Source organism: Cetorhinus maximus, chromosome 17 (assembly GCF_964194155.1).
Source record: "Cetorhinus maximus chromosome 17, sCetMax3.hap1.1, whole genome shotgun sequence".
Lineage (NCBI taxonomy): Eukaryota > Metazoa > Chordata > Chondrichthyes > Lamniformes > Cetorhinidae > Cetorhinus > Cetorhinus maximus.
In genome coordinates this window covers 34,610,251-34,629,057 of record NC_135895.1, presented here as the reverse complement: position 1 = coordinate 34,629,057, position 18,807 = coordinate 34,610,251, and the positions used below count along the sequence as shown (strand labels likewise).

At 44.5% G+C, this 18,807-nt stretch overlaps 1 protein-coding gene across 3 annotated transcripts in view; it reads right to left on the bottom strand.

Annotated features, from left to right (window-relative positions):
* Window positions 1–18,807, bottom strand: part of b4galt2 (UDP-Gal:betaGlcNAc beta 1,4- galactosyltransferase, polypeptide 2) — a 397,537-nt gene that overhangs the window by 170,077 nt on the left and 208,653 nt on the right. For all 3 annotated transcript variants that reach the window (XM_078560978.1, XM_078560977.1, XM_078560979.1), the window contains one exon: window positions 10,758–10,993. In XM_078560978.1, coding sequence (XP_078417104.1) covers window positions 10,758–10,993 — 236 coding nt within the window. The remainder of the gene's footprint in view (window positions 1–10,757; window positions 10,994–18,807) is intronic.

The following is an 18,807-nucleotide window of genomic DNA, read 5'->3' as shown; positions in this document are numbered from 1 at the left end:
TCATCTGGCCTGGCAGGCATCCTGATACACTCTCCCCATCTCTATTCATGCAGGACAAGCTGGCACACAAGTTGGAGAGGTCGCAGACTGGTGGAAGAATGCCTGAAATCAAGGCCCTCACAGACTTTGAAAGCAGAGCCATCCAGCTGGCTGGAGAGGATCTGCATTATTCCTGTGCTGATAGTGAGGTCTGCGGTGCTCCACTAAGTGAGGATCCAGCAGTGTAACATCCATCACACAGCCGTGCTGTGAGTGATGTGTCCTGTTTCACAGGCCACTCCCATGCACTAATATCTCTCCTTGCTTCCGTAGGCACATCTGGGAAACAGCCGACAGAGTCTACAAGCCAGGGCCTCCAATCAAGCCCCGAAGATACCGCGGAGGATGAATATGAAGGCATCCTCTTGAGGTTCCATCACTAGTGCTCACCCACACCCTCCACCAGCACACAGACACACACCTCAGTGGGACCTAGCTTTAGAGTAGCCTCGGGATCACAATCTGGTGAGCACATCGCACTGTCTGATCCATAGCAGGTGGCGACAGGGTCTTCCTAGGTGGCTGTCACTCAGAGGACTGCTGGAGGCCAGAAATTTGCTGAGTCTGAGTCAAATGAGCAGCCTCTGGACTCGGTCATGTCGCAGTTGCTGGAGCTGCAAAGGCAAGTTCAGGAACACTGGGCAGGGATGTCTGCTGTACTCCTCAGGTTGCAAAGCGCGATGGAGGAGTCTGTCTGCCTTCAGGCTAAGGTGATAGCACCGGCATGCCAACGCACCAAGGTCAACACTGGTAGGATGGTAGTCGCCAAGGAGGAATGTCACTTCTGCACTGCTGCGTGGGCTGAACTCCATCCCTGACGCCATAGTTGGCCTCCAACAGTGTCAACGTGAAAGGGGTGTGGGACAGCTCAATCTCACTCCAGCTTCCCCTTCTCCTCAAGGAGTCAGCCAGGGACCCTTGGGTACCCATAGGGAGGAGGATCAGCAGGTGTACACCCAGTGGCCATCCACCCTGGTGACCCCGGGATGTGTCCAGACCATCCAAATCCCCTCTTCCTCTGACCCCAGCAGCTCCAGCTTCACAGCTCGAGGAAGGAGTCACTACCACACAGCAGGGCCCCGAAATCAGGCTAGGGCCCTCCAGGTCTCGGCCCTCTAGAGGGCGCCTGTCAAGGTCATCACAGACAGGGCGTAGCAGTCAGCAGGCTGCCTCCACCTCTGCTGTGAATGTCTGTGGAGTCCCAATAAGTAGCGGCAGGGTTAGAATGGTTAAGAAGGTATAGTTGCACAGCCTGGGCACCAGTGTTAATCACTTGTACATAACGTTCACTATTATAAATAAACTCTCAACAATGTCTCCCTGCCTATGGCTCCTTGTTCTGATGAGCAGTGTTCATGTCACTCAGATGTGAAGCCTTTCTGCACAAGATAAAGGCAGGTGTCTCAGTCCAGAGCCTCTTCCCTGTGCTTTGTGCAGCCTTCAGACCAAAGTGATGATCCGGTCTCACACTCCCAGGACACATTAGTGATGCCTGCACCTCAATGGTGCTTGCCATTGCTGCCCGAATGTTGTGGGCGGGTTTCACCAAGTTCCATCATTTTCTTTGTGTGCCCTCAGCGCCTTTAAGGTGGGGCTGCCCCCATCTCTTCAGCATCTGTGACCAATGATGCTGCCCTCCTGAAGGGGTCAGGTGCTGAAGGCTCAGGTGCTTTTAAAGTCTCATGGTTGCATCTCCATGATATGACACTGATCACTGAGCGCAAGTGAGCTGCCCTCAGACAATCTGGAGTCAAATGTTCATGGATGCAATTTGAGGATCTATCGGGTCTCCACGCTGCATGTCGTCATCATCCTCCACAAATCTAGCAGCTATGAGGGCCTCCCAAGCATCTGCCTCATCTGACCAGTGCGAGGGTCTCATCGCCGTCATCGTCGTCTTTGAGGACCTCCTCAACCTCATCCCTGTCAATGTCCTCCCTCATCGGAGGAAACCTTCAGCTCCTCCTCAGCTAGCTCCTCTCCACGTTGCAGCGCCAGGTTGTAAAGGGTGCTACAGGTGACAACGATGCCTGACACCCTCTGTAGACTACATTGCAGGGCTCCACCAGACCAGTCCAGGCACCAGAACCTCATTTTCAGCATCAAAATGGTTTGCTCCACCAGGTTGCGAGCTGCAGCATGAGCCTCATCATAACTTGGCTCTGCTGCAGTCTGAGGCTACCGCAAGGGTGTCATCAGCCACGTCCTCTGCGGATAGCCCTTATCCCTGAGAAGCCAACCCTGCAGCCTCTATGGACCCTGGAAGATGTCAACTGACCAACTGAGAAGTAGGAGTCATGGACACTCTCTGGAAGCAGTGTGCAGACCTGCAGGATGTGTTTGTGGTGGTCACACACCAGCTGCACATTCAGCGGATGGAAGCCCTTGCAGTTGACTTAATTGACCACTTGTTGCGACGGAGATCTGAGTGCCACATGAGTGCAGTCGGTCGCACCCTGCACCTGTGGGAAACCTGAGATCTGGGCAAATCTAATCGCTCTGGCATCCTGGCTCTCCTGGTCCCAGGCGAAATGCACAAAGTTGTGTACCCTCGTGAAGATGGAATCCATGGCCTCATGGATGCATTTGTGGGTGGAGGCTTGCGATATCCCACAGAGGTCACCTGTGGAGCCCTGAAAGGAGCCTGTGGCATAGAAATTGAGTGGCACTGGCATTGGATGCCCTCCATGTCCCGGTGGTGCTAAATCCTGCACCATGTGGCAGATCTAACTGACCAGTTCCCCAGACATGCATAGTCTTTGGTGACACTTGTTCTCAGACATCTGCAGGAATGAAAGGCAGCGCCTATAGACCCTGGGTCTATCTAGGCACCGACCAGCGATGGCTCACTATGGCTCTTCAGCAGTGAGTACAGGAGCCCCAACCACCACTTCTTCCTGAGGATGTTGATCCTCCCTCTGCGCAACCAGGTGCCTCTGGTGCTCTCTTTTCTGTTGTCTTCACTCTCTGTAAACCACAAGGCATACAGCTAGGTCACCAGGCTCCATGCTACTGATGTACTCCTCTTGCAGGATGAAAGAGAGAAACTTAGAACAGTGTTCTAAGAACCTGTCTTGGTTAAGTCTGAAAGCCCCTTAACGAATCCCAGAGAGTGCCGGCCTCCACTTGGATGGCCAGAGTTTAGTGCACTGCATGGCTGCCAGAAACCCCACTTTCCTCCGCCCCACTCCACCTGACCGATTGGCAGCAGCTTTGTCCATTGGACTGCTTGCTGTGCTCTCAGCTCAGGCACAGGCATTCTCCTAATCCACACTGCAAGGCTGCATTTTGAGCTTGAACCATGGGGAGGCTGGCCCAAACTGGGATGATGACATTGCAAGGAGCTGTGAGCGCCTCCACCAGTGACTGCTACATGACCAGCTTTAGCAAGGAAATTGTGCAATGTGCCCAGTCGTCCAACTGTTCTGCAGTCCACTAAAACACTCATTAGTTTGCAGTCTGTGACCAAGGGGTGAAAAGCTCTGGAGCACTTGGTGGCAATTTCATGCCACTGCGTAGCTTGAGTGGACAGATAAGCTAGAGACCTGACTCCACGCATGTCAATGTAACTGTGTCTGAGCTGTCTCAGCTGCAGAGGAACGGTCACTTTATACAAGGTCTCCCTAATGCGTGGCCACTTCCCTCCCCTGCAATCCCACACATGCTTGTGTACTACCTTCAACCACAGGGCAGCCCCTTGCCCACACATTCAATGTGCCTCAACCACAGGGCAGCCCTTGCCCCTCTCCCCCACCAACATGCCTCACCCTTGAAGTCCAATAAGCGACCCTCACAAGTGTTGCACAACATTACAGTGCACTCACCTCTGTGTTCCCCTCAAAGTGCAGCCCACCAAGTCCACGCCTTATGTATACTGTTGTGAAATATGTCGGCGGTGGGCGGACTATGCTGTGGGTGCGGGTAACGATTCTGGTGGGTTAACCTTATAATATGTAGGTGAAGTTCCCGACGTCCAATGGCGGGAAACACGGCCTGCCATCGACGGGCTGGGCGGACGCAAACTGGTTTCACAACATCTTAAAACCGATTTCTGGCCTTCTCACCGCATTGCCCGCTCACACCACCGAGCACATCCGACACCAGCAAGCACGGAAAATTCCACCCTTTGTATCTACCTCAAAACTTGTTTTCCTACCTATTTTTGTGATAGAAAATTTGGTTACAATAGAGTCAGTCCCTCCATTCAAGTCTTTAATATAGATTGCAAATAGTTGAGGTCTGTGCATTGATCCTTGCGGCACTCTACTAGTTACAGTTTGCCTCATTGAAAATAACACATTTATCCTGACTCTGTTTCCTGCTCATTAGCTTCCATCAATGCTAATACATCACCCCCAACATCATGAACTCTTATTTTCTACAGTATCCTTTTATGTGGTACCTTATTGAATGCCTTTCGGAAATGCAAATACATGACATTTACTGGTTTCCCTTTATCCACCGTGCTTGTTACATCTTCAAAGAACTCTAATAAATTTGTCAAACACAATTTCCCTTTCATGAAAACCTGTTAACTCTGCCTGATTGTATTAAGGCTTTCTAAATGTTCTGCTATTGCTACCTCCTTAATAATGGATTCAAGCATTTTCCCAATGATATATGTTAGGCTAACTGGCCTATAGTTTCCTGCTTTGTATCTCCCTCCTTTCTTGAATAGTGGTCTTATATTTAAAGTTTTCCAATCTACTGGAACCTTTCCAGAATCTAGCGAATTTTGGAAGGTTACAACCAATGCAACCACTATCACTGCAGCCACTTCTTTAAGACCCTAGGATGCAGGTCATCATGTTCAAGGGATTTGTCAGCCTTTAATCCCATTAATTTTCCTAGTCGCTTTTTTTAGTGATTGTGATGATTTTAAGTTCCTCATTCCCTTTTGTCTCTTGATTTTCTTCTATCCTTGGGATTTTTTGTGTCTTCGACTGTGAAGTCAGATACAAAATATTTGTTCAAATCTCAGCTAATCTAATGTTTCGCATTATTAATTCCCCAGTCTCATCCTCTAAGAGACCAATGCTTGTCTTAGCTACTCTCTTCCTTTTTATATGCTTGTAGAGCTTTAACTGACTATTTTGATATTTCTTGCTAGTTTTCTTTCACACTCCAATTTCTCCCTCTTCATTATGTTTTCTCATCATCCTTTGCTGGTTTCTAAAATTTTCCCTACATTCTGGGCTACCACGAATCTTTGCAGAATTATACACCTTTTCTTTCAATTTAATACCATCCCAAACCTCATTAGCCTCAGACGCTGCATCCTTCTCATAGAGTGTTGCTTTCTCAATGGAACATATCTTTGTTGAGAGCTGTTTGACACTGCTTCTCAAACGTCTAACCTTTTAACCTATTTTCCCATTCCGCTTAAGCCAACTCTGCTTTCATACCCTGTCTCTATTTAAGTTTAAGGCACTAGTTTCAGACCGAAATTTCTCACAGCAAATTGAATGAGAAATGCTATCATGTTATGGTCTTTCTTATCTAGAGGATCCTTTATATGAGGTCATTAATTAATCCTGTCGCATTAAAATGACCTGTTCCCTGGCTGGTTCCAGAATGCATTGTTCTAAGAATCTGGCCCAAAATATTGGCACAATTATTCTAAAAATACATTCTGAACACTCTCAATAATAATTGAGAAATACTGGAAAGCAATTAATTGATTTAAAGACAGAATTGAATTTCAGTTATATATGAATCTATAAATAACTAAAATATACCTGTTTATAAAATGCCCTCATCCTACGTCCAGCCCGTAATGCATGAGAACTTAATTATAAATGGAGTAATTTCTTGTTTATGCTCTCTAGATAGGTTAAAACTACTTTTTCACTCTATCTATGCTGTTATTTCCCATCTATGCTTAACCCTAGGAACTTGCACCTCCACTTATTGAAAAGCAGAAATATTGCAAATACCATCCTTGGGTGCTCATCAGAAGACCTGCAAGCTTGTCAAAACTCCACTTCCCCCTCCTTAGAGAAACATTTCACCTCCAGTTGGCCCCTCACTAGAGCAGTGTGGTGTTCAAAACTGGCACATACAAACATACGAATTAGGAGCAGGAGTAGGCCACTCGACCCATCGAGCCTGCTCCGCCATTCAATAAGATCACGGTTGATCTGAATGTAACCCCACATTCCTGCCTACCCCTAATAACCTTTCACCCCCTTGTTAATCAAGAATCTACCTAGCTCTGCCTTAAAAAAATACAAAGACTCTGCTTCCACCACCTTTTGAGGAAGAGAGTTCCAAAGACTCCCAACTCTCTGAGAGAAAAAATTTCTCCTCATCTCTGTCTTAAATGGATGACCTCTTATTTATAAACAGTGACCCCTAGTTCGAGATTCTCTCACAAGAGGAAACATCCTCTCCACATCCACCCTGCCAAGACCCCTCAGGATCATAAAGGTTTCAAATAAGTCTCTTACTTTTCTAAATTCTAGTGGATACAAGCCTAATCTGTCTAGCCTTTCCTCATAAGACAACCCGCCCATTCCTGGTATTAGTCCAGTAAACCTTCTCTGAACTGCTTCTCATGCATTTACATGACATAGTGCCATAATAATGATTTATAGAATGTAAAGATGGTTTTGGAGTCATTACAGCACAGAAGCAGGCCATTCGGACCAACAAGTCCATGCTGGTTCTCTGTAGAGAAAGCCAGTCAGTTCCATACCCCGCTCTACCCAGCTAGTTTTGCAAGTTTATTTCCTTCAAATGCCTATCCAATTTCCTTTTGAAGTCATTGATTGTCTCAGTTTCCACCATTATACTTTGATTATTTTAACTTTTTTGCTTTGGCCATTATTGTCATACAATGTGATGCCACTTTTAACATTTCATCAACTTGCACACACAAATCCTTTATACCTTTCATTTTCAGCCATTTATTTCTCCATCTTGCAAGGCACACGCTTGCCCTTCCAGATTCTAAATCTCTTTGAATGATGTACCTGTTCTCTTAACATGATGCTTTCACAAACAACTTGGTGTATTTGGCAAACAGAGACTCTACTTACAATATGTCCATTGAGGCCAATACATATTATGAGCAGCAGGAATCCGAGGACAATCTCTGGGAACCCCACTGCCCAGCTACAACTATCTTCATCAACAGGTAGCTCACTGGGACAGGGCATTTAGAACTTCAACTCACTGTGATAGAGGATGAAAATTGTGCCTGCCATTCCCCGCATGGCAAGTTCTTAATCTCAGCCGTGCCTTTACGGAAGGCACCAAGTAGTGGACGAGTCACCCCAGACCCTCTTGTGCATCTCCTAGCTGGTAGTTAACAGATCAGCATTGTCAAAGGGCTGGGAGTAGGATATCTGCCCACCCTCTCAGCCAGGTTATGATCCATGTTGCATGGAAACCTAAAGAGGGGAAGGGGAGAAAATATATTCTTTAATATCACAGTGAGGAAGGGAAAACGTAATTCCCGATTCTGATTCATGCCACTTCACGTTCGAGTTCAGGTGGACTGATGAAATTGACAGTGATCTCAATCTGGAGTTAGGAAATTATTTCCCACCACATTATGTTTATATATATAATTTTCTGTGCCGCCACAGAGAGAATAATTAATAAGACAAATGTTAAAGAAATATACCGGAAGCCAGCTCTTGATACAATTGTTTTAGGTGGCAAGTAAACCAAGCAATTCACTTAAGGAATGATCTCAGGTGCCATACAATAGCATAGTGATGTGGATTAATAATCCAGAGGTCTGGACTAATTCAGGGAATGAGAGAGCAATTCTCACTAGAATAGTGAGAATTTGAACTCAGTTTAAAAATTTGGCAATAAATAACAAACCATCAGCAATAGTGACCATTAAGCTGTTGGATTATTGTAAAATGATTCACTAAAGTTCTTTCGGGAAGACAACATGCCACCCTTCCCTGGTCTGGGCTGCATGTGGCTCCAGTCACACAATATCATTGACTCTCAACTGCCCTGTAGAGTGGCTGAGCAAACAAATAGGTTGCATCAAACTCAGGGCAGCTGGGGATGAGCAATAAATGCCAGAGGCGCCAACATCAAAAGAATGAATTAAAAAAACACTTTTCTCTGGTCGAAAACACACTTTTAAAGTGTACTTCCTGCACTAGATCATCCTGCCAAATCCATTTTCTACTAAGGTGTAGCCCCAGGCCCCTGCTAGTGACGTTCTGTGCTGTGCATGGCCACCCTTCTCTGTTCCCTTTAAGCTATCAAGGATTTACCTTAGACAGCCTCTCTATAACACAATGCATAAGTACACAATAGAAAGAAAAAAAAGAGCAGCTAAACAAATTGACTTGCAATTTATGTCGTGCCTTTCATATCCTCGGGAAAATACTTTGCAGGCAATGAAGTGTTTCTGAAGTACAGTTACTGTTGTAATGGAGGCAAACACAGCAGCCAATGCACAAAGGGTGGCCCCACAGATAGCAATGTGATGAATAACCAGTTAATCTGTTTCAGTGATGTTGGTTGAGGGATAGGTTTGGCTAGAACACTGGGCAGACACCCTACTTTTCGATAAAATGCCATAGGTGCAACTGAACAGAAAGACAAGGCCTTGATTTAACATTTCATCCAAAAAAAATCTCCGACAATGTAGAATTCTTTGAATGCAACACTGAAGCCTCAAGATCATGAGGATAAAATTCCATACAAGTTCTCTCAGTTGCTCTGTATCTTTAGTAGAAGCACCACAAAATTGCCCAAAAAACGGCTTCAAACACAGATTACAGTTTTTCAGGGATTTTCAGGATTCTTCCACCAAAGTTACAGGAAATAAGCCGGAGCACCCCAGTGAAAATTAGCTCCCTATGTATTTACCACCGTAGGGGAGCTTGACCCCGCATCCATCTGACTCAGATGAGAGTACTATCATTGAACCAAGATGGCATCTATGTTACTGAAGAACTGCTGCATTAATGGAGCTGCCATTCTTCAAATGGGATGTTAAGCCAAAGATGCGTGGGCTAAAGATGGATATTACAGATCCCGTGGTACTGTTCAAAGATGGCCAGGGCATTCTCAAAACACACAGGCCAATATTCCTTCCTTAATCACCCAAAAACTATCTCACCTCACCCTTTGTGTGGTTTTGGTATGAATAATGTGGCTGCTGTGCTTGCTTACGTAACTTCACTGGCTGCACTTCAAAAGTAACTAATTGATTGTGAGGCATTTTGGGGCATGTTGAGCACTGATAATGTGTGTTATACCAATGGTTGGTCTTATTAACCATTGGTTCCCACCAGGCAGTTTGCCAAGTTCGGCTCAATACTGGTTAGAAATTTACAAAAACTTGATCAATTGTGCATATCAAAAATAAAAAGATTTAACACAGAACATTTGTTCTAACCTACCACATTCCTACACCTTCCTGAACAACCAATTATTGCAGCCACCCTTCCTCTCTTTTGCAACAATAACTGACACAAGAAAAATATTACTTGGGACTGGGGTCGCCTGTATTATGCAAACTCAAAGGACTGTCAGTGTACAAGGCAATTAAATAGAATTGGATTCACTTGAATAGCCATTGCCAACCAAGTGTGGGGCATCCACAAACAATCCGTACCTTTACAGGCATGTCAAGATGCTGCTCTGATTAATGAAGCTTTAAAAAAACTAAAGAAAAATAATGCTTTTAGTGTAACGCACTCCTACACAACTTTTGAAAATATCTCCTACCTGCTAAGAAAAAGTCTGTTGCCATATTTTCTGAATGTTGCAAAAGCATCAAACAGCAGGCCCAATTCTTCTCAAGTTAAATGAATTGCTTTTAAACTCCATGTGAAAGGCAGCCCAGTAGCAGAGGAAGGAATTCTCCCAGCTGGCTGCCATAACTTCAAGCATTCTGCCTTGCCAAAGTTAGAGGCCAATTTAGAAAACTCCTGAGAAAATTTATGGTTAATATGAATAAGAAGCTGGGGGGCCTGCTTGTTGGTGCTGACTCATATTGCCACTGTCACTGGAGAGCAACGTTATAGTAACATCCAATGGGATTTTATATAAGAGTCTGCTCACAGGCTCTCTCTGACCAGCGATTCTGAACCATAAAACACAGGAACAAGAGAAAGTAAGGAGTGGCATTGCCAACTGTATGCACATCTCCCTTTATAACATTTTGGAAAGCGGTAATTTGCATTTTTCCTGTTATCATTTTCCACCCTCCCATTTTAGATCATGTGAAAGAGGACAGCTGATCTCAGTTTCTGATGAATCCAGCACCTTTTTTAATTCCTGGACGAGAACCATATACTGGCGTTCTTTGGAATCAATACCAGCAGAGTAATTGGATTGAAAGTATTTCCTTCCTGCAGTGAGTTACCACAGAATTAGGGCAGACAGGCTGCACTGATCCAAGGGACCTACAACTTGCAACTAAGCTGATGCATCAAACCTGAAGAACCTGGAGAATCTCTATAATTTTGATCTTTAATGAAGACAGACTACAATATCAAGGAGAAAGAAGATAGCTCAAGTATTTGTTCAATATTTAGTGCTTATTCAAAGATTATGATTAATGTTTTGATACTCAACAGCATAATAAGGGCTAGAGTTGTGAAACCATAATGAGGAATCATGTAAAACAAATAGTATGAACAGCTTATGACTCATAATTTGCTCCAATGAAATCCTTAGCTTATCGTAAGACATAACTGCCTCAAAATAGGACTGTATGATTGGGTACTTACCTGGTTTATAATATAAATCCCATAGTTGATCTTCTGTCTGCGGAGAATGGGGTGTAAGTAATGCAGCCAGAACTTCAAGTGATGTTCCCTGTGTCTGAATGGAATTATGATGGCAACTCTTTGCTTAGCGATGCAGTCTGAAGGCTTGTATTTGCCACCCTCTCGTACATCTGGGTTCTCTCGCTGAACCTTCTCCATTGTCATCAGGGAGTTGAATTCTATGAGCAATCTTCCAACTGCAACATAATTTAACAAAAAGGAAAAGCTGTTAATTCCCACACATGTATTTGCAATGAAAGTTTTTCCTTTGTTAAGAAATCATAAGTAAGGCAGCAAATCAGTAAACCTCACGGGCCAACAGTCTGGATTTTCACTTACCTGATCCATCAGGAATGGAGGTGGGGTTATGGAGGTAGGGGTAGGGGTGCTGTAAGACATGGGGAACCCTTAAGTCCAAATTCTCCTACACTTGTGGGTGCCCAGTTGCAGGGGTTTCCCAGGCAGGTACACTGGATCATGAAGGCACTTGTCTCTTGGATCCTACAAGTTCCCCTCCAAGCCACACACCATCCTGACTTGGAACTATATCACAGTTCTTTCACTGTCGCTGGGTCAAAATCCTGGAAGTCCTTTCCTAACAGCACTGTGGGTGCAGCGGTTCAAGAAGGCGGCTCACCACCTCCTTCTCAAGGGCAATTAGGAATGGGCAATAAATGCTGGCCTAGCCAGTGACGCCCAGATCCCGTGAATGAATAAATAAAAAGATCCAGTCGCCCAACCAGGATGTAATTGCTGGGTTCCCTGAGGCTAGGGAAACCCAGCCAGACATAGCTAAATTCAAACATTTGGTCACCCACCTGCCTCTCACCCCCAATAAAGCCAGAATTAGGTGGATTTGGGTTTGGATTCTGAGGACTTGAGCTAACCCCCCCTATCATCACCAGCTGACCCAAACTTGCCTGTTTTTTGTGGTTAAAATTCCCTGGCTACTAGGAAGAATGCAGTAGCAATCCCAAGGGAGTGCCTCTACATGTTACTTTTCAAAGCAGCTTGTTTCGAAATGCAATTTAGTAGGTGGAAATATGGATTATTCAGGGATAATGCTTCGCTTCATAATTTAACCTCTTTATTGAAATAGGACAGTAGCAGGCTGAAATGTAGCTGTCCACATGGATTCAGAATCATTCTGTTGTTCTCTGAACAGGCTGCTTCTACTACTTGGTGTAATTCTGCTTAAAATATCATTGTGATCAACAAACACAAGAACAATCTCTGGGGACTTCATTACCCTCCAGACTAGTCAGAAGTACTAACATTAACAAGCAACTCTTAGAGATTGGGTATAAGAGCTTCAACGCACTATCGAGGGGAGTCGGTGGCATAGTGGTTTTGTCACTGGACTGGTAATCCAGAGACCCAGGGTAATGCTCTGGGGACCTGGGTTCCAATCCCAAAATGGCAGGTGGTGGAATTTGAATTCAATGAAAATCTGGAATTAAAAAAGTCTAATGATGACCATGAAACCATTGCTGATTGTTGTAAAAACCCATCTAGTTCACTAATGTCCTTTCGGGAAGGAATTCTGCCGTCCCTACCTGGTCTGCCCTACATGTGACTCCAGACCCACAGCAATGTGGTTGACTCTTAAATGCCCTCTAAACAAGGGCAATTAGGGATGGGCAATAAATGCTGGCCCAGCCAGGGACACCCACATCCCATGAACGAATAAAAAAAACTACAGGATAGAAGTTGCTAAGACTAGCTGTGGCATCGAAGAGTAACCTCATACTGGACAAGTCACCCAAGATTCTATTGTACATCATCTTTGCCAGAGAGCAGCATTGGCAGAAGTCTAGAAGCAAGTTGTCTACCCAGTCTTATGCGCCTTATCCCAAGCGGTGATGGAAAATATTGCTCTGCAGAGTTACCAACATTAATTTCCCTATCTACATCTCCAAAATGGAGTTTGAAAGTGACAATCTAGCAACAATAAAATTAAAAAAGGCAAAAGAATGAAAGCAGCTCTACATTAGTGAGCCAACTTCAATAACTTGAATTCAACGTACTACATACCACAATATCATCATTAGTATCCACATCTGTTAGCTGTACCCCCAATACGATGCTCCCAGGACTAACAGTTTATTGTTTGATAGTACAGAACTTGAGCATTGCTGAAAAAAGAGCCATACTGTCAAAGCTTTTCATCTTGCACTCATCAGGACTGATTCACAAGAATACCAATTGTAAAGGGAATAACAATTTACACTGCATGAAAAGAGAATTGGCTGGCAAGTGAATGCTGACGTAGACTAACAGTTTCTTGTATGAAGCTACCAATTCTTCACTTTATATTTAACGCAGACATTACAAGGTATTCGTTATGATGCAAAACTCAAAAGAACGCAGAGAAATGTTTTCCTCCCAAGGATTAAAGGAATAGAAATTAATTTCTATCACATAATAAAAAGTCCATTATATTTCCTTCCAATTCAAACTCCATAAAATGTGCTCGCAATATCTCCCAGTCTGACTGCAATGGGACTTGAACATGAACACTAAGCTCCTGATCAGTATGTATAGTATAATGATGTGGGATATCTTATGTTGTATTGGGTCAGGTGTTTTGATTTTACAAATAGTGCATTCAATCCTGCTGTTCCCATGTTTTGCTTAATGTGCGCAAGAAGAAGAACGGCCTCATGGGATTTTTGCTGAGCACATTATGCAAATCATGTAATTAAGTCAGAGCTGGTTATGTAAATTGTGTCACCTACATAGTTAAGATAAACTTTGGGGCCACAGCAACTGTGAAAATTATTTATTCCCCGCAAATATTTCTGTCAAACACAAGCATCATTAACTAAAAATCAATTTACAATGACCAAAGCCCATATTTAAATTATTGTCCATGACAAGTTACAAAATTGGCAAACACATTAAATGTTACAAAAGTAAATTAATTTGTCTTTATTTCCCTCAAATGAATAATACCACAAAACAAATCAACCAATTAGGTCATTGGATATTTAAACAAAAGCAGTTGTCAGATTGTTAAAAAAGTACGTCCTGCTGTTCTGTATTTCCCAGCAGTTTACTGAGGCTTCTGACAAGGATCTACATAAATAATTCATTGCATCCCTTGCAAAGTCAAATATGTGGAAAATCTGCAATTTGTTATTAAATTTTGAATACATCACAAAGTTCAATTCTTTATTTACCTTAGACTGTATAAAACTAACAGGCTTAAATTGCTTGTGACAGGGACTGTGACAGCATCTGTTGGATGATCACACTGACTAGGGGCTAAATTTAATGGCCATAGCTGTGGCCCCATAGACCGGCCAGGAAGCTGGGAGCAGCTCTGCTTCATCCATTCTCAGAAGCCTTGATGAAATTTAATGGCCATCAGGCATTAAATACCTGCTGTCGAGGTTCCCATGCCTTTAAAGGTGAAGGTTGATAGTGCAGAGCAAGGGGGTTCTTTTAGCAAAGCAGCCCAATCCGCAGGGGGAAGCAGGGTGGTGGAGGAGTGAGAATTAAATTCCGCTTCATATCATTTTCCTGTTTTCTTTTTGGCAATCTTGTAGTGGATCTATCAAGACTGTCTAATTTTTTTGAGTGACTTCCTATGGCTGCACAAAGCCAAATCCCACAGTGATGGTATTGTCCTGTTGTGTGGTCAAGTAAAATTACCATCATGAAATTTGCCTGGTGGGAAAATGATAGGATTGGATTGATGCCCCTTTCATATAGATGTGATGTTACTAACCACCAATACTGTTTGGGGTATAAAATAGGTGGCCAATCCACGCCAAACTGGTCAGTTTCCCACTGGAAAACTGGAAAAATCAGATTGGCAGTAGTAGCCTGCATGAGGAGCTCATAGAATGCTTTCGAGATAGTTTCTTAGAGCAGCACGTTCTGGAACCAACCATAGAGCAGGTTACATTAGACTTGGTATTGTGTAATGTGACAGGATTAAGTAATGACCTCAGAGCGAAGGCACCCCTAGGTAGCAGTGACCACAATATGATTGAACTTTACATCCAGTTTGAAAGGGAGAAGAGTGGGTCTAAGACTAGTATTTTGAACTTAAATAAGGGCAACTATGTTGGCATGAAAGCTGAGCTATCTGAAGTGAACTGGGATACTAGGCTAGGGGATAGATCAATAGAGAAGCAGTGGCAGACATTTAAGGGTATATTTCAGAATGCTCAGAATAAGTATATTCCTATTATAAAGAAAACAAAAGGGAAGACCCACCATCCATGGTTAACTAAAGAAGTTAAGGGAAGCATCAAACTTAAGGAAAAAGCATATAGCTGCACAAAGATGAATAGCAAGTCAGATGATTGGTCAGAATATAAAGAACAACAGAGGATGACTAAAAGGTTAATCAGGAGTAAGAAATTAGAGTATGAGAGGAAGCTAGCTAGAAAATTAAAAACAGAGAGCAAGAGTTTCCAAAGGCGTTTAAAAAGGAAAAGAGTAAGTAAAATGAGTGTTTGCCCTCTAGAGAGTGAGAATGGAGAGTAAATAGTAGATAATCAGGAAATGGCAGATGAAATGAACAAATATTTTGCTTCTGTCCTCATTATAGAGGATACAGAAAACGTTCCAGTGATAGCTGTAAATCAGGAGGTGGAAGAGAGACGGAAACTTGATGAAATTACAATCACTAGAGAAGAGGTACTGAGCAAACTGATGGAGCTGCAGGCTGACAAGTCTCTGGGTCCAGGTGGACTTCATCCTAGGGTCTTAAAAGAGGTGGCTAATGAGGTAGCAGATGCATTGGTATTAATTTTCCAAAATTCACTAGATTCTGGAAAGGTTCCATCAGACTATATAATAGGAATATACTTATTCTGAGCATTCTGAAATATCACCTTAAATGTCTGCCACTGCTTCTCTATTGGTCTATCCCCTAGCCTAGTATCCCAGTTCACTTCGGATAGCTCAGCTTTCATGCCAACATAGTTGCCCTTATTTAAGTTTAAAATACTAGTCTTAGGCTCACTCTTCTCCCTTTCAAACTGGATGTAAAGTTCAATCATATTGTGGTCACTGCTACCTAGGGGTGCCTTTGCTCTGAGGTCATTAATTAATCCTGTCACATTACACAATACCAAGTCTAATGTAAACTGCTCTATGGTTAGTTCAGATGATGCTGCTTTCCAAAACGGGGCTTCTGACATGTCTTTCTTCTTCTTTAACCGAGGCTTTCCCCCACTGTGGTTGACAGGGTCTCAACCACGTCTGATCCATCTCCCATACTTCTGCCCTCGCACTTTCCCCTCCTTCCCAGAACCATGACAGGGTTTCCCTTGTCCTCACTTTTCACCCCACCAGCCTCCACATTCAAAGGATCATCCTCCACCATTTCTGCCAACTCCAGCATGATGCCACCTCTAAACACATTTTCCCTCACCTCCCACCCACCATCAGCATTCTGTAGGGACTGTTCCCTCCGGGACACCCAAGTCCATTCCTCCATCACCCCCAAAACCTCACCCGCTTCCCACGGCACCTTCTCATGCAATCACAGAAGGTGCAACACCTGCCCCTTTAGCTCCTTCCTCCTCGCCGTCCAAGGGTCCAAACACTCCTTTCAGGTGAAGCAGTGCTTCACTTGCACCTCCTTCAATTTAGTCTACTGCATTCGCTGCTCCCAATGTGGTCTCCTCTACACTGGGGAGACCAAACGCAGACTGGGTGACCGCTTTGTGGAACACCTTCAGTCTGTCCGCAAGCATGACCCAGACCTTCCTGTCACTTGCCATTTCAAAACACCACCCTGCTCTCACGCCCACATGTCCGTCCTTGGCCTGCTGCATTGTTCCAGTGAAACTCAACACAAGCTAGAGGAACAGCACCTCATCTTCGGATCAGGCACTTTACAGCCTTCCAGATTTAGTATTGAGTTCAACAACTTCAGACCATGAATTCTCTTCTCTATCTTCACCCCTTTTTTAATCCCCTTTTTTCTACTTTCATTTTTATTTTTTATTCACTTCTTTTTATTGTTATTCATTTATCTGTGGTTTTATCCCCTTTTTTATCCCCCTTCTATCCCGTTTTCTATCATTTCTTTCCCCCACCTCCGCCCCCTCCCTGCACCCCATCCCATCCCCAAAAGGGAGATCTGTTACTTGTACCATGTTGTTCTTTCACACAATGCTACCCATTTTCTTTCTTACCTTTACGCCATTATCAGCACCTTTTTTAACCCTTACCACTACCATTAACATTCCCTTTGTCCTTTAGTTCATGACACCTTTATTAATCTCTCCTTTGCCCCCACCTATCGCTGGCTTTCTATCCAGCTTCACCTGCTCCATGCCCTTTAAACAGTATAAACTCCTCCATTGTGCCTTGCAATCTGAGGAGTTCAGCTGTCATCTCTTCCTGCTGTTCCCATGATTGTTGCTGCAGTTCCACCAACTGATTGAGGACTGAGTCTTGAGGCTCATCACCTGACATGGACTCAGCAGGGTCCTGGCTTCCAGCAGTCCCCCTAGTGCCGATGACCTTGGGTGTCCCTGCCTCTGCCTGCTGTAAAACAGATTGTGTGCTGTGCTAACCAGATAGTGAACCCGAAGCTGCTCTACATCTAGGTCCCTGCGAGGTGTGTGTTGCTGGACTGGTAGAGGGTGTGGGTGAGCGTTGTGACAGGTCATCGAGGGTGTTGTCCTCAGGGTCCTCATCCGAGGTGCTGGAGTTGGGATCAAGGTTGCCTGTGGGCGATGTGGCAGATGTGCCTATGGGACAAAGTGGAGATTATTAGTGCATGGCCGCCGCAGTGCACAGAACAGTGGACTCACAGTTAATTTGCCAGCTGAGGGATGATCTGGTGTATGATCCTCACTTGGATGTTTGGCGATGACCTTGGCATCACCACAGAAATGGTCCACGCCCTCTTGATGTCCGGCACTCCAACCCCAGTCTGAGACCTCTCCCTTTTATTTTGCACGATCTTTTCCCGTGTTAAGATGGAGAGAGTGTGAATAAGGTGCATGCCAGGCCAAATGAGAAGGATGCCAGGTGTGCGTGTATGTGTGCTGAGTGCAGCCATGGACGGAATGAAAAGGCAATCTCCAGAGGAGATGAGGCCAGATGGAGATGTGACGGTGTGTGTGAGAGAGTGAGTGGGGGTGATGTCCCTTGAGCTGGCAGTGAGTGAGATGCCAGTGAACATGTGATGGACTTGTTAGTGTGTGAGTTGAGAGTGATGAGATGGTTGCCTTACCCTGGCGGCACGGATGAGATCATTCATCCTCTTTCTGCACTGGATGGCCGACCACTTGTGGGCAACGTTGGCACTGATCATCACTGCCACCACTTCCCAAGCCAGATCGGTGATGTTGCTGCCCCTCTTGCGGCCAGAACGGGGGTGGGGGACAAGCCTCCATGGCATCCAAAAGGCATTCTAGCGATGCATCACTGAATTGGGGGGCTGCAGTCTTCTTGCTTTTTGGGGCATGTCTTCTGTGCAGCAGTCCTGGGCTGGAATCACTGAGAGGTGTGCACACGGCTGCACTTTAAACATGGCGCCTGGCATGAGGAAGTGCCGATGGTGCGGCAGGTGAATCGGAGGCCGCCCGCCAGCGCAACGGTGTGTTTCCCGGGAATGCATAATTAATGAGGCAGGAATGGGATGATATGGCATGAAAAACCACCATTGCAGCCAGCGAGTAAAACGTCTTTTTTTCCCACCCACTACCGCACTTCGTGCAAATGTGGACGATTCCGCTCTTGGATTTTCAAAAGACCTGGATAAGATATTACACCGTGTACCCAGGACTAAGTCAGGGCATATGGAGTCAGGGCAAAGTTTCAGAATAGACAGCAAACCACAGAAGGTAGGGAGTAGTATGTCACAGGAATCGGTGTGAACACGCCTGTTGTTCATCCTTTTCCACAAACGATTTAAACTCGAGAGTCATAAATATCACTTCAAAATTTGTGAATAATGCCAAATTGAAGCAAGGGAGGGTTGTCAAGAGAGAAGATGATTGCAATAAAATACAAGATAATCTTAATAAGTCTG